The sequence below is a fragment of the Archocentrus centrarchus genome, chromosome 10 (genome assembly GCF_007364275.1).
Source record: "Archocentrus centrarchus isolate MPI-CPG fArcCen1 chromosome 10, fArcCen1, whole genome shotgun sequence".
NCBI lineage: Eukaryota > Metazoa > Chordata > Actinopteri > Cichliformes > Cichlidae > Archocentrus > Archocentrus centrarchus.
Genome location: NC_044355.1, coordinates 13,549,222 through 13,571,607, shown reverse-complemented (window position 1 = coordinate 13,571,607; position 22,386 = coordinate 13,549,222). Strand labels below are relative to the sequence as shown.

The 22,386-nt window shown below is 39.3% G+C and overlaps 1 protein-coding gene across 2 annotated transcripts; it reads left to right on the top strand.

Moving 5' to 3' along the window:
* Window positions 1–232: 232 nt before the first annotated feature.
* Window positions 233–15,603, top strand: f8 (coagulation factor VIII, procoagulant component). Of its 2 annotated transcripts, XM_030739837.1 has the most exons (27): window positions 304–485; window positions 879–979; window positions 1,185–1,307; window positions 2,444–2,656; window positions 3,372–3,554; window positions 3,746–3,849; window positions 4,262–4,382; window positions 4,494–4,770; window positions 4,856–5,021; window positions 5,160–5,247; window positions 5,445–5,662; window positions 5,770–5,914; window positions 6,063–6,272; window positions 6,471–7,309; window positions 7,407–7,549; window positions 7,721–7,886; window positions 7,977–8,216; window positions 8,423–8,651; window positions 8,740–8,922; window positions 9,076–9,192; window positions 9,384–9,455; window positions 9,677–9,762; window positions 9,936–10,091; window positions 11,090–11,234; window positions 11,343–11,491; window positions 14,536–14,718; window positions 15,024–15,603. In XM_030739837.1, exons 1-27 carry the CDS (start codon window positions 304–306, stop codon window positions 15,177–15,179), a joined length of 4,995 nt encoding a protein of 1,664 aa, XP_030595697.1. In that variant the 3' UTR covers window positions 15,180–15,603. The 2 variants fall into 2 exon arrangements, with proteins under 2 accessions (XP_030595698.1, XP_030595697.1); XM_030739838.1 differs by lacking the exons at window positions 9,076–9,192; window positions 9,384–9,455 and having other exon boundaries at window positions 233–485; window positions 8,740–8,897; window positions 9,733–9,762; window positions 15,024–15,179.
* The last annotated feature ends 6,783 nt before the right edge of the window (window positions 15,604–22,386 follow it).

Here is a 22,386-nt window from a genome sequence, read left to right as displayed (position 1 = left end):
TTAATGGCAAATATTTAAAGAGGTGAGTCTGGGGTTTAACTCTCCCGCAACTTGGCTTTTTTTTTCCTGATTCCATGTGGCTGCCACATGTTGTAGCAAAGTCGAAGAATTTCTTTCCTAGAACGTTGTCATAATGTTACCACAGCGCGCAATCTCACGTACACCTACTCCCTCACCACCACAGCTCCCCCCCCGCTTGCTTAAACCTCGCAGTGACTTGGCCCCTCTCCACCCTCCTCCCTTTAAATATCTCAGCCCACGGGAGAAGCACCAGAGCCTTGGCAGTGTTTGACCCGGGACACCATGGAGCTGGCATGTGCGCGCGCGGCGATGAGAGCGACACTTGTGCTTTTGCTGCCGCTCCTCTGCGCCTCCGACGAACAAGCGCAGCAACCAAGCGCTGTAAGAGAGTTTTATATAGCAGCTGTAGAAATCGGCTGGGACTATATCCACTCGGATGATTCTCACCCAACGTCTGACCGAAGGTGATTTTTTTTTTTTTATCATTATCATTTTATTTGGGCAACCCGTGTGATTGCCATTTTAGAAGAAAAAAAAAGAAATCACGACCAGTCTGTTAGGTTCATGACGAATTGTGCGCTGATTTTACAAATCAAGTGGGAAAAGTAACTTCAGCAAATCAGGATCAGAGCAGGGTTTGTCTGGTATTTGATTTTATTCATGTAGGCTTTTTTATGATTTATGTTTTGTTTCTTTATTTTACTTTTAAATAATAATACAATTAATTTAAATACAGTTTTATTAAGCGGTATCATTAAGGGTATTTTAAACCAGTTTTCTCATAATTTGCTGTTTATGTTTATATATAATTTTTTGTTTTTTTGTTTTTTTTTTGTTTTTGTTTTTGTTTTTTTAAGAACTAGATCCAAGGATATTCCTCAAAAATACATCAAAGCAGTTTATAGGGAGTTTACTGACTCCACATACACTGTTCCCAAGCCAAGACCAGCCTGGACAGGTAAGTCTCATTATACGTACTTTTAATCAGTCAAACAAAAAAAGAGGCTTGTGTCATAACACATTGTTGATTATTATATTAACATCCAAGGACAGTCAGGACAATTTTTTTGTGAGTGCTTTAAAGAATGATGATGTGGAAAAATTTAGCGTTTGCCTGAATTGATTAGAATTCTCTAAACAAACATTATGTCTTTTGCTTGCAGGTATTCAAGGTCCTGTGATCGTCACGCAGGCTGGTGAAAGAGTGGTGGTCCACTTCAAAAACCTAGCCTCTCAGTCCTACAGTATCAGCCCTGTGGGGATCACCTACTGGAAACAATCTGAAGGTTAGTGTAAGAGAATGGAAAGAATTGCTGGCATCCTGAAACCTTTTTTTACTTTTACTCATTCAGTCATATGTACTTAGTCACAAAGTGTACCTCACTCAGTCGTTTTCTGCTCTTCTCGGTTAAAAACTTGACTCAGTTTTCTGACTCATAATTATATGTAAGTCCGTGCACTTTTCTGTGCTAGTTTAGATTAGATCCACATTTATGTGACTTTGCTTGAGTCTGAAACAAATTTTAGCTTCATCAAAATGTAGCAATAAGTAAATGCTTTTTAAGAATCATTAATGGTTTGATTACGTTTTTATTAAAAAAAAAAAAAAAAAGCAGTTTGGTAAATTATACAGATATCACCAAGGCCCAAATTGCCCAAAAAGTTGCCACCTCATTCCTTAGAAATTACAGAGAGAAACGGTTATCATTATCTTGTGTGTGCAGATATTGCACTGCCTGTCAGAGCCAAACAGTCAGTCTTCAAACTTCTTTCATCTTCAACAGTACCCAACTGCCGAGGATATAGCTGAATATTCCTGACCTAAGATGATTTTTTGTGGATACTCCCCCGATACAAACACACACGCACACACACACACATACACAGAGAACATTGGCACATATTCTAATGCTGCTATACGTCTTATACAGTAACGTCCTGTAAGCAGCTCATGTTTTACTGCCAAAGGGCAGATTCCTATAACTGGGCTTAAATTAATCTGAACAGCTCCTCCCATCATGTCCAGGAACAGGATTTCAAGAAGCCGATCCAATCACTTCAGCTGCCTGTGGCCATGTGTGTGTATCTGCATGGGTGCGCCTGTTTGATATAAGTCATTATTCCCCATCATTATGAGTGCTGTAAGTGACTGGATGTTGCTTTGACAGCAGGTTACATTGCAATCTTATTATATTCTTATTCCATTTTCATTTTTCATGATGAAAATGTCAAATTTATGCAGGATTTACTCCATTTGTTGGGTGCACCTTGCTGACATGTTGTTTTTTCTCATCCTATCATCTGAATGTCACAGCAGAAATTGAAGCTCAACAGATTACAGTGTATTTTCTGCTTTTAACCAATTCTAGTGCTAAAAGGATATAGAGGAGTCACAAAGTGATGACATGTGCTTTCTTTCCAGGAGCTGGGTATGATGACTCCACAACAGGTCAGGAGAAGGCAGATGATGCCGTCTCTCCTGGAGGGTACTATGAGTATGTGTGGGACATCAGCCCCAAAGACGGCCCGACCTCCAGCGACCCTGATTGCCTCACCTACTCATACACGTCCCGGGTGGATACGGTCAGAGACCTTAACTCAGGACTCATTGGTGCCTTGCTCATCTGCAAATCAAGTAAGAATGCTACTGTATCATCATCCTGGCTCTTTGTTCCATAACCACATACCAGTATAAAGAAAAAACATGGGGCTACAAGTAGTTAGAGATAGCTAGCTTTAACCCCAGCAAACCAGGAAGAGTTTTTTGAAAAAAAAAAAAAACACGAAAACTTAATTTAAAAAAACATAAAAAGAAAGAAGTAATTAAAAAAAACATAAATTCTGGCATCTAAATCAGGGCTTCATCTGGCTTTAACTGCTGTGACTCAAAGAAAAAGAAGTACATTTGTACTAGCAGCAAGGCTGAAAGTTAACATCAGTATGATTAAAACCTGTCAGTAACTATGCGAATATACTTTTTGTAAAACACATATAATATTTACAGTGTCAGATTCAGATTAAACCTGAAGAGCTCTTGCAACATTTAAAGTGAAATAAGAAACAGGCTGAAGATTGTCTCAACACAAAAACACTGACATTCATGCACTGGTGAATATGAGTATGGAATTCGATGGCAATGTGTCCAACAGTTGTTGAACAGAGATATTTAGTATGGCATTAAGTGGTGACCAGTAGACCAACCCAAAAAGCCAGAAAGCCACTGGATAGAAATAAAAGCAGAGAACTGCAAACAGAATTTAAAGAAGGATAAGGAAGTGTGGAGACAGTAAAGATAGAGATGCACTTGATGCAATCCTTTTTCCACATCCTGCATCACGGTCTTCTTTCAGGTGCCTTCACAGAAGACGGGCAGAGGAGATTACCAGCGTTCGTCCTCTTTTTTGCTGTGTTTGATGAGACCAAAAGCTGGTATGGACAGGTTGGAGCGAGGGTGAGCAGAGAGAAATTCAAAAGGAGCAACAGCAAGAAGGAATACCACACCATCAATGGCTATGTCAACTCTACGTTACCTGGTAATCAAAGAGCCTGGCTCAAAGGGGAAATCACTTAACATTACACCAGGAAGTCATGCTGTAATGTTAATTGCTGCTACCACTGTGTGTGCACAGTTTATCAGTGCCAGCTTTGCATGTGGTCTGCACAGGAATTTGGTCCCATTTTTTTCTCTCTCTCTCTCTTCCTTTCTGTGTGCGTTTGTGTGTAGGTTTGACAATGTGTCAGGGCCGAAATCCTGTGATTTGGCATCTGATAGGGATGAGCACAGCTCCAGAAATCCACTCCATTCAGTTTCAGGATCATTCTTTGACGGTAATCTAATGTTTCACATAAATGACAGTCATAGATTTAACGATGAAAGGTGATATTTTAAACCCGCAAATGATAGATGTTACTGTCTAATTCATGAAACATTGATAAAGAAATAAACTGACCACAGTTCCAGTCTCACTAGAAGGGCAGGATATGATGATGTGATGTGATAAGAATATGGTACCATGAGAAATATATGCTGCTTCCTTATTATTCCTTATTCCTTAAGACTACACTCAATTTGACTGCAGAAATAGTACAGTAGAAGTCCAGTGAAGAGCATTAAACTGTGTTTATGTGCTTTGTTACAGTTTGGCATTTTGGGGAACATATTTTCTTTCTAAGTGTTGGATGATAGATTTTATGACTTTTGAGTTAATATAATGTTATATTATTATGCTTTTTTTTTTAGATATTGAACCATCGTAAAGTCACCGTAGAGGTGACCCCTATGAGCTTTATCACTGCAGAAATGAGACCCCATACTATAGGCCCCTTTCTTATCAGCTGCAAAATACATGCTCACCGCTACGGTAAGAGACCAATTCCAGAACCTCGGAAAATCTGTTTCCCTAAAGAGTAAAATTTTATTCAGAGTTGTTTCATAAGTCTTCATTTTTATTGTGCACTGCCGCTTCCCTCAGATGGCATGAACGCATTGTTCACAGTGGATAAAAAATGCCCTGAGCTCGTCACTCCTCCGGCACCCAGCCTGCGTAAAGTCAAACACGAGGAGGACTACAGTGAAGAGAGCCTCGATGACGACAACAACAGTTTGTTCAACATGATAAGCTATATACCAAGGAATCCACAACTACAAGTCAGAGGCCTCAGAGGACAGGAGTCCAAAACCTGGATGCATTATATTGCTGCTGAAGAGGTCACCTGGAACTACACTCCTCATCTCACCAAAACTGACAGGTACCGAGAGGAATTCATAGAAAGACAGAAGAAGAAGAAAGAGGTACTTGTTGACCTCACTGTTTGTTTTTCTCCCCTTCATCAGTGAGTTGAAGTCCAGATATTTGCCTGCAGCTCCACACCACCTCAGCTACAAGTATAAAAAAGTTGTGTATGTGGAATACACAGATGGATCCTTCACTCAGCGGAAAGACCCTGAAAGTACACTCCTGGGTCCAGTTCTCAAAGGAAAAGTCAATGATCAGTTCCATGTGAGCGAATAACTTTTCAGAGGGAAGACAGTGAGGGAGTTTGGCATGCTTAAATTTAAGCAAAAACAAAAGAAACAATCAGAATCATACCAAATCGAGAGGTATACTTACCTGTGTACACTTTGAACTTTTTTCCAGATAACTTTTAAGAACCTGGCCAGTCGCCCTTTTAACATCTACCCCAATGGCCTTACTCAGATCTTTCCTCTGCACAGATCCACAAATGGTAAGCTTAAGCATGAACATAAAACAACAGACAAAGTGATTGTCTTTCAATTTTTACTGGTTTAGTCACAACTGGAATGCCTGTAAATTAGAGTCACTAGAATGTAGATCAAATGTAACTGCATTTGAAAATGACTGTAATGTCTGATTGAGCCTCCTGATCTCATTCTCAAAGTCTACTCAAATCTAACCAAACAGCTGCAGAGAAAGACCTGCGCTCGATGGGTGTGCCTCCCAACGAGACATTTGACTACGTTTGGAGGCTAACAACAGATGATGGGCCCTTGGAGGGAGACCCCAAATGTTTGACCCAGTTGTATCAAAGTACTGTCTCTCCAGAGAGGGATTTGGCCTCCGGGCTGGTGGGCACCCTGCTCATCTGCAAGCATGACGCCATCGATTTTAGAGGACAACTGGTGAGATGAATGTTAATGTTTTTAACATGCAGACATAATCGTTAATGTGCATTGACATAATATAGCAGCTTGTTCTGTTCTTTGATAAATCCTGTTGTTGCATGCAGGTGGGACCAGATAAGAAGTTCAGCCTGATATTTGCCATATTTGACGAGAACAGAAGTTGGTACTTTGATGAAAACATGCAGAGGTCCAGTCAAAACTCCGTCAACACCACAGACCCTGAGTTCTATAACTCCAATGTCATTTACAGTGAGTTGCATGCTGTATTTACATCTTTTCAGTGGTTGCTATGGCAACAAGAACCACTTTTGAACACAAAACATGGAAATAATCAACTTGCTCCTCAGTAGAAGTAAACAGAAAAATGGGCTCTTTTAAAAAAAAAATTTTCCTCCAGGTGTAAATGGCATCATGTTCAGCAAGCGTCAGTTTGTGATGTGTCAGACTGATGTGTCCTTCTGGCACGTGGCCAGCGTGGGCACCCAGAGCAACTTCCTCTCTGTTTACTTCACTGGAAACATGTTTCAGTACCAAGGCCTCTACCAGTCTGTACTCACCCTCTTTCCCATGACTGCAATCACTCTTCCTATGGAGACCGAGCTAATTGGTAAGGTCACAGATCAACATGTACAGAGACAGTTAGCTGGATTTTTTTTAATGTTGAGTATCAAGGCAGTTATACAAGACATACATAATTGTTTGGCTTTCATACAAAGTTGATGTTTTGATCTGTGTCATGCATATGTTGCTATCAGCCACGCACAGCCTGGGGGACATGATAAGGTTCACCTTTCTCCTCTCGTAGGTGAGTGGGAGATCAGCGCCTTTGACAGCAGCCTCAAGAATCGGGGGATGAGCGTTCGTTACACTGTTCGTCCCTGCACCAATGGAGACCTAGTTGATCATGATGTGGATGAAGATGTCTCTGACTATATTGATAAAATAGATATCACGCCAAGAGGTTTTAGACCTGAAAATCACACAGTGTTGGTGCGAGTGTGCAAGAAACCCCGGGCTCAAAACAATACTCAGTCACTAAACGTTACTGCTGAAACTGAAGGGACTGGACGGAGATGTCAGCTGAGGAAAATGAATGTAGAATTGCTGAAAGAGGGGAAAGCTCGCTCTGTGGGAGACATCCCACTGGATGTCTTGGAAGAAATAGATAGCGATGGAACGAGGGCAGCTTCTGAGAATCAGACAGAATATGGAGGAAACAGAGGCAGCAGACAGAGAAGGCAGGCAAACAGAAATGGGACAGATGAAGAAATAAGTTCTGAAGCTTTAATGGATGACGAAATCACAATGGAGATTGTAGGAGACGTTGTGGAAAACCTGAGTGAGATTGATGCCGAGGTAAATACTGAGGAAAGTAGTGAAATGCTAAGCAAGAAGAATGACACAGTGGTAGAATCTGAAGAGAGCAATGAGATCATACTGGATGGTGAATCACCGCTGAGCACCGAAGTCTCAACTGTGGAATTACCAAATTCAGGAGATATGGATAAAAACTTAATACCACAAAACCACATTCACACTGAACCCGAGCGACTTACAGATGGTCTGTTTGATGTGGAAGTCAACAACACTGCTGCAAACACAACAACTGCCCTGTCCGTCGAGTATGATGACTACAGTCATGAGGTACCATTATGTGTGTCTTATGCACATTTATAAAGTGCATATGATTCAAAATGCCACAAACTTCACTACATAAATTCTAAAATCTAATTTCTTCTAGGTGAATGACACATTAGATATATTTGGTGCAGAACACATAAACGTGCGCTCTGGAGAAATCAGACCTCGCCACTATTACATCGCTGCAGAGGAGATCACCTGGAACTACGGCATTAGAAAACCGCATCAGCTCTTTGACAACGAGTAAGAATCAAGTGTTCTTACAGAAATTCATAGAAACTGTCCCAAAGCTCTGTGATGCCAGCTTGCTCTAAAGTTGGACACTGAACACAAAACGTCTCACATAGCAACTGCAAATTACATCTGTAATATAATTCACGTAAACAGCAGTTTTGACTCAATCCCTCCTTTCAGTGAGATACGTCGAGGGATCAGGAAGTTCCTGCCAGACTATAAGAAGGTAGTGTTTCGAGCCTACAGGGACAAAGACTTCCTGTATCCTGAAAGCAGAGGGGAGCTTCAGGAACACTTGGGAATTATGGGACCTGTCATCAGAACCGAGATTAATGATCTCCTCACTGTGAGTGTCACTATACCTGAGCAAAGTAAAGCAATAAATGTTTCCTCTAGATTCGCCGACTAGATCTTCGCGCTCTATGTCTTATCCCAGGTGACCTTTAAGAACAACGCATTCAGACCGTTCTCCTTTCACCTTCATGGAATCTATGACCGAAGCCAGGGGGGCAGCATTGCCCAAACGAGTTCTACCTCTGCTCCACCCGGGGTGCCAGGAGAGCCTGTTCCTCCTGGTGAAGCCCGAACTTATAACTGGAAAGTAACCAAGGAACAAGGACCAACTGACTCGGAATTTGACTGCAAGACTGGGGCTTACTACTCCACTGTGGACAAGGTCTGCAGAGGTCTTCATTTGTACCCTGTTCCAAGTTAAATTCCCTGAGTAGAAAGCATATATAGCCACATCTATTAAGTGCTGCTTGTTTGTTTGTGCCCTGTATCCATTTTGTTTTTCCTTGACCCCAATCAGAAAAAGATATTCAGTAAAAACCTTGACTGTATTCAAGGAAAAAAATTCATAATCCTTTTTTTATATTCTAGGAGAAGGACCTTCACTCAGGTCTGATTGGTCCACTTGTGATCTGTAAGACTGGTACTCTCCAGACCAATCAGAACACCCAGGCAGGCATCCAGGAGTTTTCCCTGCTTTTCCACACCTTTGATGAAACTAAAAGCTGGTACCTGGAGGAGAACCTGAAGCGGCACTGTGCCCCACCCTGTCAGGTCAACACCAAAGATCCCTGGTATTACGCCAGCAATAAATTTGCAGGTAAAGATTAATGCTTTGATTGCTGATGTAATATTTGTTTCCACTGTTCTTGGGCTTTCTAAAAAGAGATGCCAATGTTTCTCCTCAGCAATAAATGGTTATGTGGCGGAGACGCTTCCTGGTTTGCTGGTTGCCCAGTACCAGCCAGTCAGATGGCACCTTCTGAATGTAGGAAGCGACAGAGAGCTCCACGCTGTGCACTTCCATGGTTTGCCTTTCACTATTCATACTAAGCAGGAACACCGTATGGGCATCTACAACCTCTTTCCAGGTAAATTCACATATGCATTCATATTTATTTACTTATTTCTCCTTCATTTCTCAAACTCTATTGCTCTATGCCATTTTTATCTGTTTTCTCTGCAATAAAATGTACTTTTTTCATGTATTGCATTGCTCACAAATTTATTCCTCCCTCCTCAAGGTGTATTTGGAACAGTGGAGATGAGACCCCCCACGGTCGGCATTTGGCTGGTGGAATGCACAATAGGAGACTACCAGCTGGCTGGCATGAGGGCTAAACTGTTAGTCTATAATCCAAGTATGTGTGTGTGTCTGTAAATAATATTGTTTCAAATTTAACTGGATCTCTGTTCTGCACAGTAGTGAAGAATGGCACCAGCAGAACATGTATAATTTATGGGTGTTTTTTTAGTTTAATGACAACTTGCCACACTGAGATCTCTGTAGTAAATTATGTGCATGTGGTATCTGTTTGGTTTTGATATGCAGAATGTGTCTTGCCACTGGGAATGAAATCAGGACGGATTGAGGATTCCCAGATCACAGCTTCGGATCACATAGGTAAGACAGCAGGTTTGGGGTAGTTTTTTTTTAATTATTTATTTACTTTACTTTAATTCAGCAGGGGAACACACCAAGAATGCTCTTAATCCCCATTGGAGATGAAAGGCTTAAACTAAAATTGAAAAGAACTCACTCTGGTGGCCACCAGGAACCTTTATGAGATCTGAAATTACCCACAGTGAGATGGATTATAATCGTGCTTTCACATGTGCATCCAGATTACTGGGAACCGGGGCTGGCGAGGCTGGACCAGTCAGGTTACATCAATGCCTGGATGGGCAACAACAAGCAGTCATGGATACAGGTGCAGCTTTTTTTTTGCTTATTCTCTACTTGCTTCATTTAAGTAAAGTCATAATGTTATTAAGGTCTGAACTGTTCTAAAAATAATCAGATCAATATCTGTTATATCAATATTCTTGTATAAACCAAAAAAATAGAGCACATGAGAATGTAATGTAATGTTTGTGTTTTTAGGTTGACCTTCAGAAACCCACCTTGATGCATGGTGTAATGACACAGGGGGTGAGGTCAAGACTGAGGGAGCACTACATCACATACTTCACTGTCTCCTACAGCCTGGACCAGGAGAGTTGGACCACATACAGAGGAAACAACACCAGGGAAATCAATGTATGTCTACATACTGAATATCTGTTAGAGTAAGGGGTACTACTTTATTGCAGCAATGTCCTGTGATATTTAATGCCAAACTTTCTAGATAGGAGGTTGCTCCAGCCTCATCTCTAGAAGGGAAAAAAAAGTTACTCTGGCTGCAATTGCAGTTAGTGGATTTTATTTCAAATACGCCAGGCTGTCTGACTGTCACTGCAGCACATAAAATATGGAAATAAGATCATAAAAAGATTCATTTTAAGCAAACCAGTTATAGTGGGAATATGTAGCTTTGGTCTAGTGAAAAATAACTGTTATTTATCAAAACAGGAAGCTGACATTTAAAAGAAGTTATAAAGCCACCCCTTAGAAAAGACAGGTTACAGTAAACAATACTTTTTAAATCTAAATATAAGATTATTATGAAGTTCCAGAAAGAGGTCATTTAATGTGTATTATTGTGGAACTGCTGTGAAACCTTTCACAGGGCAAAAGCAGCACCACTATCTGTTTCCTGTTTCATGTCTGTGAAAAGATAGAACGTTTCCTTCCTTATTCCTTTTTTACTGAATCCAAAAATTAAAGTGAAGAGAAGAAAGTTAAGTTAAAAGTGAAATTTGCTGCTGCAAAGCTGTTTGCTTATTATTTGATAGAGCTGTTGGCTAAATGAGTGAAATTATTTAAAATTCAAAATCCCATTAGTCGGGAAAATTGAATTCAGCAAACTACACAGCTTTGAAGAACCTTTTCCAAACCTCCACTCAGTTATTGCTTTCAGTTTGTGCAGCTGAATACCTTTTGCATGATACTGTGTTTCATTGTTAAATGAATACAGCGAGTCACCAAATTGTTTGTTGTAACAACTTACGTATTCCAAGCAAGTTTCAAGGCTGGAAAAGAAAGAAAGGCATGGAAAATGTGAGGCAGTTTTTTTCTGTGTTGTGTTGTTGTACTAGAGCATACCGTCCTGCCAGCATGACCCTTCAAGTATGATCTAAAAGGTCTTTCTGTTATAGATCTTTCATGGCAACCTGGACAGCTCCAAGGTAAAAGAGAACAGCTTCTCTCCACCATTCGTGGCGCGCTACATCAGGATTCACCCTTACCGCTTTGTGCAGAAGCCCGCTCTCCGGCTGGAGCTACTGGGCTGTGATCTCAACAGTGAGTTGTACCAAAAATGACAAAACCGCTCTTACTCCAGATCTGGTTCTGTACTTATATACTGTCAAAGCACTCATATCAAATCCATATATGTTTGTGTGTTGTCAGGCTGCTCGCTCGCTCTCGGACTCCAGAGGAGGCTGATTCCTGACAGCAGCTTCACTGCTTCCTCATATCATTCGTCGTTTCTGCGCACCTGGAGTCCCAGCCTCGCTCGTCTCCACCAGGAAGGCAGCGCCAATGCCTGGAGGCCAAAGGTGAACATACAGTACACGCAATATTTATGAAAAACAAACACTGTAGCTCAGTACATTTTCTTGAGCTTAGACAGATTTATTTTTAATTTAACATAAAGAATAATAACAACTGGCGTTTTCAAGTAACATTATTCTGACCTCAATAATGGATTGTGGCGTAGTGAATTAGTGGTTAAGAGTTTTGTTTTGTTTTTCCCAAGTCATTATTAATATCTGCTGCTGTAGCCAGATTATGAACATTCAGAACTACACATGGGGATAAAAGAAACATTTACAATGTAACTGCCATGCAGTTCAAACAGTAAGTCCTGTCTTACTTATGTAATACTCTAAACTGAAAACAGGCCGGCATTTCTAAAGTGCTAAGCTTTGCATGCATCATCAGTGCCTCAGTGATACTTTTCAAGAAGTCCCATCACTGATAGGAACCAGTAATGAACATGATAAGACTTATTAACCTTTCACTCTTGTGGCTGCCCTTTTATTTCGTCCGCCTGTAGCTTCTCCTTTCCTCCTGCTCAGGTTATCATTTTCACATTTTGTAGCCCTGAACCATAGAGGTGTGATTTGCTCTTCTGGCAAACTCTTGAGCTGCTTATTAAAGGTCACAAGCAGTATTTGAGATGGAGTTCAAAAATGACTGCAAGGGTCTGAGCAAATAAAATAATTTTTTTTTTTTTTTTTAACATCCTTACTGGCTCAGCTAGGAGCTGAAATCAGTATTTGTTTTGAGTTAACATTAGACTAAACAGGAACGCTGCAAATATGTCACAGGATACCCAAAAGAAATTATTTTCTTTGCTTTTCTGAGCGTGGGACATCTGATTTTCAGATCTGATTTTAAAATAAAGAGCAGGGGCATTGTGATTTAGGTGGCACAATTAGTTCCAACTTTTATTTAGACTTCTGTTGCCAACCGTTCCCCTTCAGCTAACAGCTAAAATATTCCCTGAATGACGAATGGAGGCTTTAAAGCACAAAAAAGTCTTCACAATAACCACCCTAGTCTAGTTTTGGCCATGCACAGTGAAATCATGTCAGTGGAAAACGGTGCACTGCCAAAAGCATTTTCTTAATTTATGAGTTTCCTCCTTCCTTTACTATGAGAGAGGAAGTGGTGTGGTGTTCTTCTTGGCCGTCTCTGCATCTGTTTGTTTTCTTAGTTTTGTCTGCTTCATTCAGAAGAACAATATCTCTATGTTTATCTTTGATAAAAGGTATTTGTTTTATTTAATGTACCACATATTAGGCCATATTTACTCATCTTTGGCACATAATATCACAAAGATCTTAGTCAGTTCAGTAGAAAGATGCAACTCCTGAGATGTAGCTCAGTGGTAGAGAACTTTGCGTGTACAGTGCTTAACAATTTTAATAGACCACCTGTCAAAAAAAACAAAAAAAACAATTGTAAAATATTTTAAAAATCGGTCAAAAAACTTTTAAGCTACAAATTATATTATTATTAATTAGAGAAGTTAACAAACTGAATTCATGTTTTTATGCCCATATTTGAGCCGGCACACTGAAAGTAGTCCACCGTAACATTTAATCACTAAAACAAATTTTTCTGTTCAGGAATGCAAATAAATAACTGTAAATAATAGCGTGCTTTACTATTTTTATGCATTTTTGTAAAACAGTAAATTTGAAAATTCTGAATTATATTTTAGCATTAAAAATCTTTCACATGCCGGTGAATTAACCATTACAGAAACATAAAAAATGATTTTGGTATTGAGCAAAGCTGTTTATTTAGGGCAGCTAATAGCTTATATTTTGCCTGTATTATATATTGATCATGTCAACACACTTGTCTTTCTGTAACTGTTGGGTATTTGGCTATTCAATTATACACCACAGTATTGGGTTTCTGCAGCCCAAGAGGTCGAGCAGTTTACCCACTAACTACAAGGTCAGTGGATCAATCCACTATCTGTATGACAAAATGGCTTTGGACAACCGCACAAAAAGACATTATATAAGAATTGTTTTCATAATTTCCTGTTTGGAGTTTCATTAAATTCTGCCCTAAAGACGATTCTGGGTAGATCACAGACTCAACATAAATTCACGCAGCCATACACAGAATATGAACATAAGCATTGGGCTATATCACTTAATCTTTGAATTCAGATGTTTTCAGTCCCATTGCCGCAAGGGTATAAACTCAAGCACCTAGGCAGGCTTTACAAACATTTGCAAAATGAAAGGCATGGCATGCATAAAGTGCTCACTGAATTTGAGTGCAGTAACAGGATGCCAAAATTGCAACAAGACCATTTGTGAAATTTCTTCCTTTCTGCATATTCCACCATCAGCTGAGTGGTATTATTGTAAAGCAGAAGTCTTTAGGAGTCACAGCAGCTCAACCATGACATGGAAGCTCATGTTAAGTTACAGAACGACACTGCTGAGTGCTGAGGCTCATAGTATGTAAAAGTCACCAAGACTCTGCTGACTTAATAACTGCAGAATTCCAGACCTCCTCATCAGCACAAAAACTGTGTCTCATAAGCTTTGTAGCATGAGTTTCCATGATGAGTAGCTCCTGTAAGTGTAATGTGTGGGTGTGTAATGTGTAATATGTTCTTTTGTCCAAAGAAGGCAAACTGAAATGAAAAGACATGCGAGTGTTTCAAAATAAAACATGAAACAGAGCAAGTAAACAGGCCATGTTAGCTCACCTTTCAGAGTGGCATATAAGCCACGATCAGCTGCTAATTAATTAATTAGAGGTTAAATTATAGTTCTGTAAATTAAGCATCATTTTATAATCAATCATATATACACCAGTATACAATATTATACAACAAATAAAAACAAAAGGTACAGTTCTGGTTTTATGTACAGTATGTTTGCACGTACCATATCTTATTTTCTTCAGCACTGGGGATTCATAAGAATTTCCTAAATGCATGAAAATCCAATTTCACTTAAGTGCTCTTTGTTTTTCTCGCTTTGTTTCTTTGCTCTTTTTGTCTGAACGTCTTCATTTTCTCCATCTAAACGTGTCTCCTCTGACCTGACCCCTCTCACCCCAGAACAACAACCCCCACGAGTGGCTGCAGGTTGACTTGGGGAAAGTCAAACGCATCACAGGAGTCATCACCCAAGGAGCACGATCAGTGTTGACCCAAATGATGGTGACGGAGTTCTCAGTCACCGTCAGTCATGATGGGCACTCCTGGAGCAGTGTGTTAGAGGCGAGCTCCCAAAGAGAAAAGGTGGGCTTGGTGTTTAGATTTCCATTACAATAAGGCCTGTGTCAGAGCTTCCAGGGAATGGGATCCAGATTCCCATTCCCATACTCTGACCTCACCTACATAAAACAGTCCATAAAACTGCAATGACTACCGTGCTCTCAATTCATTTAATTCATTCGGTGCATTAACACTATTAGGGAGCTTATAAAAAGTGTTGATATTTAGAGACATATAGGCATTTATTTAATATGTTTAACACAGTGTTAGCTTATTACATCATTTTATCTCTCAAACTTTCTTCACTTTCCTCCTTTATTCTTCCACAGATCTTCACAGGAAACGACGATGCAGACGATGAAGCTGTCACTTTCTTTGATCCTCCACTGTTCGGCCGCTACATCCGAATCCACCCGCGGGGTTGGATCAATGAAATCGCCCTGCGTATGGAGGTGCTGGGCTGTGACACACAGCAGAGCGTCTGAAACCACTGGACAAACACAACCGGCTGCACGAAGCAGCATTTTAGAAGCACTGTGGGTTAAAGTTAAAGCTATTTTGGAGTTTGAAAAGAATTGAGAAATGCAGAGCACAGAGCACTTGTGAAGTTATATATAAATTGTATGAAGCTATCTCTTCTGTAGCTGCAGCTCTGTGAATATTTTCATTGCTTGTTCAGAAGAAATTAGAGCTGAAAAAGTTGATTTCTTTGTTTTAGCTGAGCTCTGCTGAGTATTTACCTTCTCAGCACATGGCTGCGATAACTACAGAGAAATCCTTTTGAATGTAAGCGTGTGTAAATATTTCTGACTCAGATGGCTGTATACTGTTTGACTGGTTGTTTTATATCATTGGAAAAGTTTGTATTTTTGTGCTTAAAGTTTAAATAAACTAAGAATTTACTAGCTTTATTGGTGCATTTCTAATGATACTAAAAAAAAACCCATTTCCCAGCAACATTTGAACTGTTATGGCTACTTTCAAAACTGCTGTTGCATGTCTGAATGTGCATAGAGCTAAACTGATCCCGTTTTGACTCGCTGCTTCATGTTCTGATCTTCATTTTCTTTTCTTGCTTTTGTTTTCTTCACTCTTTCCAGTTCATTATCCACATTCTTACTTCATTTCATCTGTCTTCATTCCAAAATGTTCCCGAAATGTTATTTTGGCTTATCCACCTCCACCAGGCCCTCTTGGCAGAAACAATGAACAGTTCGGGTCCAACATTGTTCTGTTACAAGTTAAAATATGCACTCTCATTAAACAAAGGAAAAACAAGTCTGTTCACACAGAATGATTGAAGGACTGGGTCCAGGGACTGTTAAAGAAATGGGAAGATCAACAAGGTGTGTGCATACTTGTATCTGTTAGTTTTGAGTGTATGATGGCAGCATAAAAACAGGGACACCCTGTTTGTAGGTCTTGTTAACCTTTATCACCTCATTATCAGCCAGGAAGTTTCCAGGCGGGGGGGTCTGTGTTTTGTTTGGAGGACAGGGCACTGCTGGACAGGATATGAACTGGCAGAGATGTGGCTGCAGTACGTTATGCCTGGCTATCATATCTCTCTGAAAACAATAACAAACTCACTATAATCTCAAAAACAGATGCAGCACCTGTATTGATCTCTAGCTACCTAACACACACATAATCTCAGAGAAAAACAGAGACCATGGTCTGCTGCTCAGCTTCTGGGATTCAGTTCAGTGTGTGAAAGAAGCAACAGCAACAAATATAGGCCAGTCACATACAGCAGTGTGGACACAGATGGGCTGCTTTGGAGATTAAATGGCCACAGCTTCAAATTTTGCAAAATGGGAAATAGGTGCAACGATTTATTGAAATGTGTGCAAACATACACCGATCAAGCATAACATTATGACTACTGACTGGTGAAGTGGATAATACTGATTATCTGTTCATTGTGGCACCTGTTAATGGGTGGGATATATTAGGGAGCAAGTGAACATTTTGTCCACAAATTTGATGTGTTAGAAGCAGGAAAAATTGGCAAGCATAAGGATTTGAGTGAGTTTGACAAGGGATAGATGACTTGGTCAGAGCAACTCCAAAACTGCAGCTCTTGTGGGGTGTTCCCAGTCTGCAGTGGTCAGTATCTATCAAAAGTGGTCCAAGGAAGGAACAGTGGTGAACCAGCAACCATGCACGTGTGGAGTGAAAGCTGGCCCATGTGGGACGATCCAACAGACGAGCTCAACGGTGAGTTTGAGGTGTTGACTTGGCCTCCAAATTCCCCAGATCTCAATCCAATCGAGCATCTGTGGGATGTGCTGTACAAACAAGTCCAATCCATGGAGGCCGCACCTCGCAACTTACAGGACTTAAAGGATCTGTTGCTAACATCTTGGTGAGAGGTATCACACCACACCCTCAGGGGTCTAGTGGAGTCCATGCCTCAATGGGTATTTTGCTTGATATAGGTATTTATATAACTCCTCATAACTATGTTCATCACCATCATCAGAGATCAGTTACATCTATGCCTTTAGTGGAAATAGAAGTTATGGCAGAGGGCGAAGATACTGCACCACCTGATGAAGCGCCTGATGAAGTGGTGCCTTCAGAATAGCTGTAATGCTCTTCTGGGCTGTGCAGTACTGTACAGTCATCTCATCCTCATCGTCATCACCTTCATCGCCATCAATACTGCACAACTACATAAATCATCATCTTCATCATTCAAGTAGTAAGAGAGTGGGAAAAGTTTATAGGAGTGTGGGAAGGGTTTATAAAGCCTTAAAATATATATAAATAATAAAATAAATATAACACTGCTGCTTCACAGATTTTCACCTATCAAGTGGGTCTCTGGAATGTAACCCCCCACGTAGGTGAGAGATCACTGTACATGGAAATGCACTACATAAAGACACAAAAACAGTTTGCACAATTCTAACAAGCTTGAAAGTCAAAATTTGGTATGACCTCCTTTATTCTTCAGCACATTCTGAACTCTCTTAGGCAAACCTTCCAGTAATTTCTTTAAGCTGTCTTCAGGGATAGTTATCCAGGCTTCTTAAAGGACATTCAAAGAACTTCTTTGGATGTTGGCTCCCTTTTGTTCCATTCTCTGTCAAGATGATCCCACACTGCTTCAATAATGTTAAGGTCCAGGTTCTGGGGAGGCCAATCCATGACTGATGTGTTCCATTGTGTGTTTTTCTATCCAGATATGCTTTTACTGCAGTGTCAGTATGTTTGGGATTATTGCCATGCTGAAAAATGAAGCCACTGCCCATCAGATGCTTTCCAGATGGTCTTGCATGGTGGATCAAAATCTGACTGTACTTTTCTCCATTCATAATTTCATCAATTTTGACAAGATTCCCAACAATACTTGTTGAAATGCAGTCTCAAACATGACAGAGACTCCACTGTGTTTCACAGATGGCTGTGGACACTCACTCCTGATTGGAACCAAAAAATTTTAAATTTGGATTTATCACTCAGTCAGACCTGTTGCCACGTCCTGTTTTTTCCTCCAGTTGCTTAGTTTACTTGGCTAATAGCTCATTGGGAATCACAATTTTATCCCTGTCAAACTGTGTTATCTTTGGCATTTTGGAGATTTTTCATAGATTCAAAAACCAGGAACAATTGGTGTTTCAAGACAGGCTGCTAGCAAAGTGCCAAAAGATACCATTTAAATTTGGTTCTTTGCTAAGCTGTCTGTTATGTGTAGACACAACAGTGGTTCATTCCTTGAGTTAGGTGCCTTTTTTATGCTTGAATGATTCCTAGGTCAAATAAAAAAAAAAAAAATTGAAAATGATTAGGTACAAAGACTGGACTGAAAATGAAGCAGTCAATGTTCAAAGAAAAACTTTGAATTATCTTCAGAAAAGATGGAGAACTTTTGCTCAAGAGAACTTTCAAAAATTACTAGAAAGTCTGGCTCCTTGAAAGCAACATAAAGAAATAAGGGGCAACTCAGGACTTTTGAGTGCATTTACTGTAAATTGTATTCATTCATCAGCTGTTTTGTAGGAGTTGCCAACAAACACACAAAAAAAAAAATGGCAAAAATGTGGACTCGTTCCTCAAAAAATCTGCAAAAATTACTGTCAGGCATTTCAAGAAAGAACAATTTTAGGAAGGAAGTATACAGCAACACAATATTACACATGAGCCATGGCAGGAGGTGGGGGTGCATTACTGTTTACAACCTGTCATGTTGCTAATTTAAGGCTGTCGTCAAAGGTAGATCGACAGGGAGTCATCATTTCTGGAAAGAGATGCTGATGCTGATGAGTTTCTTACATCGATTGTGTGTGTGTGTGTGTGTGTGTGTGTGTGTGTGTGTGTGTGTGTGTGTGTGTGTGTGTGTGTGTGCGTGCGTGCATGCGTGTGCATGTGTTTGAGCAGCAGAAGGCAGAGTAACCAAAAGAAGCATCCAGTTAACTATATATATAAGAGAAGGCAGATCAGAAACTGGGCATCATACAGTATGCCAGAGTAACCTAGACGGATAACTAGAACTACAGGCCTGTCATGATCCTGAGCCAACGGCCCTGCGTTTTGAGTTCTTTTAGTGATGTTCTGTTTTGTTGTATCTTCTGGTTGTGTTCTTAATTTTTCCTTACAGCCTAGTTTCTCAGTTGTTGTAGTTTTGTATTGTTTTTTGTTAATTATAGGTTATTCTGAAAAGTGCAATATTCATTCGCTAAAGTGCAATATTCACCCATCTTCATGTTTATGTGTATATACTTATCCATTTTATTTTTTATAATGTATTTTTTTTATACATTCTATTTTATTTTATTTTATATTTTTAGAAGTACTTTCTACACCATGGCACTGAATAGGAGTGGCCCTCCAATCTCATTGTACATTCTGTATAGTGACAAAGGCATTCTGTTCTATTCTATTCTTTAAAAAAACCACACATTTAAGAAGAAGCTGAGTGAGGTTAATGTGCAAAAACACACCACTGACCACTAAAGCTCCTTTCCACCCCTCAGGTTCCTCTTTTTTCTTCTTTCAGTTTGCATGAAACCAAAGAAGACCAGATGACAAACAGGTTCTCAGAAAGGGATGGCAATTTCAGGAAATTATAGCTTACCTCATGAACAGTTGTTTAAGAAAAAACTCTTTTATTTGTCATAAAATATTGGTATTTTAGCCTGAGCTGATTTTAAACAATCAAACCCATTCACTTTGGAATGCCATCTGACCAAGCACATACAGTACTGTCACCAGCAGATTACTGGTTCTGATTTACCCTTGTAATGTCCTGGGGTCATTTTTGTTTCCATCAAAATATGTTCTGTATTCATCAAATGATCTAAAAATAATAAGGGTTGTTTGATGATTAGCAGTAATTTGATTGAATTATGGGTTTTTATTGAATTTAATAACATCTGTTGTCCCCTGAGGTCAAAAAGACAGTCAAAGCATGCAGGGTCATTTTGACCCCACAGGAAAAGTCAGCTCCCACAAAAATTGACTCCAGATAAAACATGATTGAGAATTTCCAAATATGACCAATCTGTGAGCTGAAGTTTCAAATTTTTTCAAATATTTTGTCATCTATGAATGTGTAATTTGGTGAGTGATTGCCACACAACAGTGTAAAGGAATCTGTTTCTCAGCAAGCTCGTTTTTTTTTATAAACCAGCAGGAAGGAAAACAGTGTGACACAACTGAAAAAAAGACCACAGTTTTATCACCTTCTCTGACATGACTTCCTACCTTGGCCTCGGGCCCCTGAGAACCTACACATAGATAAGACAAAAAGAAGCAGAAGTGCCCCATCTATACTTTTTCCATCTTTTTTTTTCTTCTTTCTCAGTTGAACATAAATAATTCTGATTTCATCTTTTCCACTCTTACTAAGCAGTGCTTAGTAAGTACTGCTTAGTAAGACCTGTACTGTACAATGTACAGTACAGGTCAAAAGTTTGGACATCCATTTAAAGCAGTATTCAAGCTTCTACCTATTGTTTGATTTTGTCAAAAAGGTCACTAGCATACTTGATTTTATTAATGAATGTAAGCTTAATCAAAGATAAATTTATGAAGGATTTACTGCACTGGGCTGCAATACATTACACAATGGTGCCTAATAAAGTGACCAGTGAGCATATAGTACTGTACATGTAAAGAACCAGTGTGAAGGTCAGATTAAAAAATGCAAACTGTATTTTTTATTCTTCTTATAAACTCCATCAATACCTGCAAAGTAAAATACTGTATAATGATCTATTTAATACTGAATATTTGTCTTTAAAAATGAGTACTACCTTCAAAATTTGTATTCACAGAAAATAGATGTTCAAACTAAACTGGTGGGATTTACCAAGGTTACCAAGATGATGAATAAACATTTCTTTGTAACAATCCTGTCTTGATCTTATTAAAAACCCTCCTACATGTGCAGCACAGTCCATTTTCCAAGTTTCCATTGTGACAACACGCTATTGCCCTGAAAAACTTTGCGATTACAAATATTTCACAAGCATATTCATGCTTGCCATTGACATCCATTCACACTGGTTTTGTTACATCATTGTAGTGGGGGGGCTAGTTTTGCACCAGTGCACCAATTTGTACTTAAACAAGCAGGGGTGTCAAACATAAGGCCTGGGGGTCCAGAAGGGTCCAACCTGGCCTTCAACATATTGTTGAAATTACAGTTCTTTTTATTAATATACTGCTGGGATTAAATTATTTAAACTTCTTTACACTCATATATTGCTTATTGGGTGATAATATCACTAAAATCAACCTGTTTAAAATGATAACTGTGTTTGACAGATGAGTTTAACAGCCCTGCTTTAAAGACACTAACAAAATGTAGGTGCCAGCTAACACATCTGTAAATACTGGAAAATTCATAATAGTGAGGCTCTCAGCCAATTCTGTATCACTTTCAAATTCTCAGCATTTCACATTTAATAGTGTTCCTGCTACATCAACATACGTACAGTAAATGCATGATGTACCTACTCTTCTGTCTTAATTTGCATTTGGCTGGCTTCAGACATGACAATCAGATTGTAATGAGACAACAGTTCTGATATCAAGCTGCTTTTGTATGTTTTTTTTTTTTTTGGAATGATTTTTAGACATCATCTAAACCCTCAGCTGACTCAAGAAAATGCAGCATTGCCTTATGATTGATAGACAAACTACCGAACAACCCTTCTAAACTTGAAAATCAGTGGCCCACAACTTTGTTTACTGCAAGAATCATATTTTTGGAGCAAAAAAGACTCACCAGGGACAAGCGCATGTCCACTAAATATTGTGGGGGACCATCAAATCAAACAAGTAACCTAATAAACATAACTAACTTGACTATGGAATAATAATAATATTACTGAATATTATATTGTATAATTATTAAAATAAATTAATATCCTGTGTGTGAGTGTGTGTGTTTGTGTACAAACATTCATATATACTGAGGGAGAAGCATCAGGGGGATAGCTAGACAGATGTATTAATAGTTTTCTATTGCAGTAGAAACTGCATTACAGTAAACTTATAAACTTATAGCATTCTTATTATCATAGATGTTCCTTGTCCTTTTTTTTCAAACTTTAACATAAGTAATGTTGAGCTCCTTGTTTATGATAAGTCAAATTCTTTGCAATAATTTACTGCTTTCAATATACGGCATGAGGACAGGGACACCTGCTGGACAGTTTTCAATGTTACAGTACATTA

Excerpts from the sequence above, each read along its gene's own strand:
- f8 (XM_030739837.1), top strand. The coding sequence starts at position 304 with ATGGAGCTGGCATGTGCGCGCGCGGCGATGAGAGCGACACTTGTGCTT. Across the intron at positions 1,308-2,443 it reads CTACTGGAAACAATCTGAAG|GAGCTGGGTATGATGACTCC; the intron begins GTTAGTGTAAGA and ends CTTTCTTTCCAG. Across the intron at positions 11,235-11,342 it reads ACTGGGCTGTGATCTCAACA|GCTGCTCGCTCGCTCTCGGA; the intron begins GTGAGTTGTACC and ends GTGTGTTGTCAG.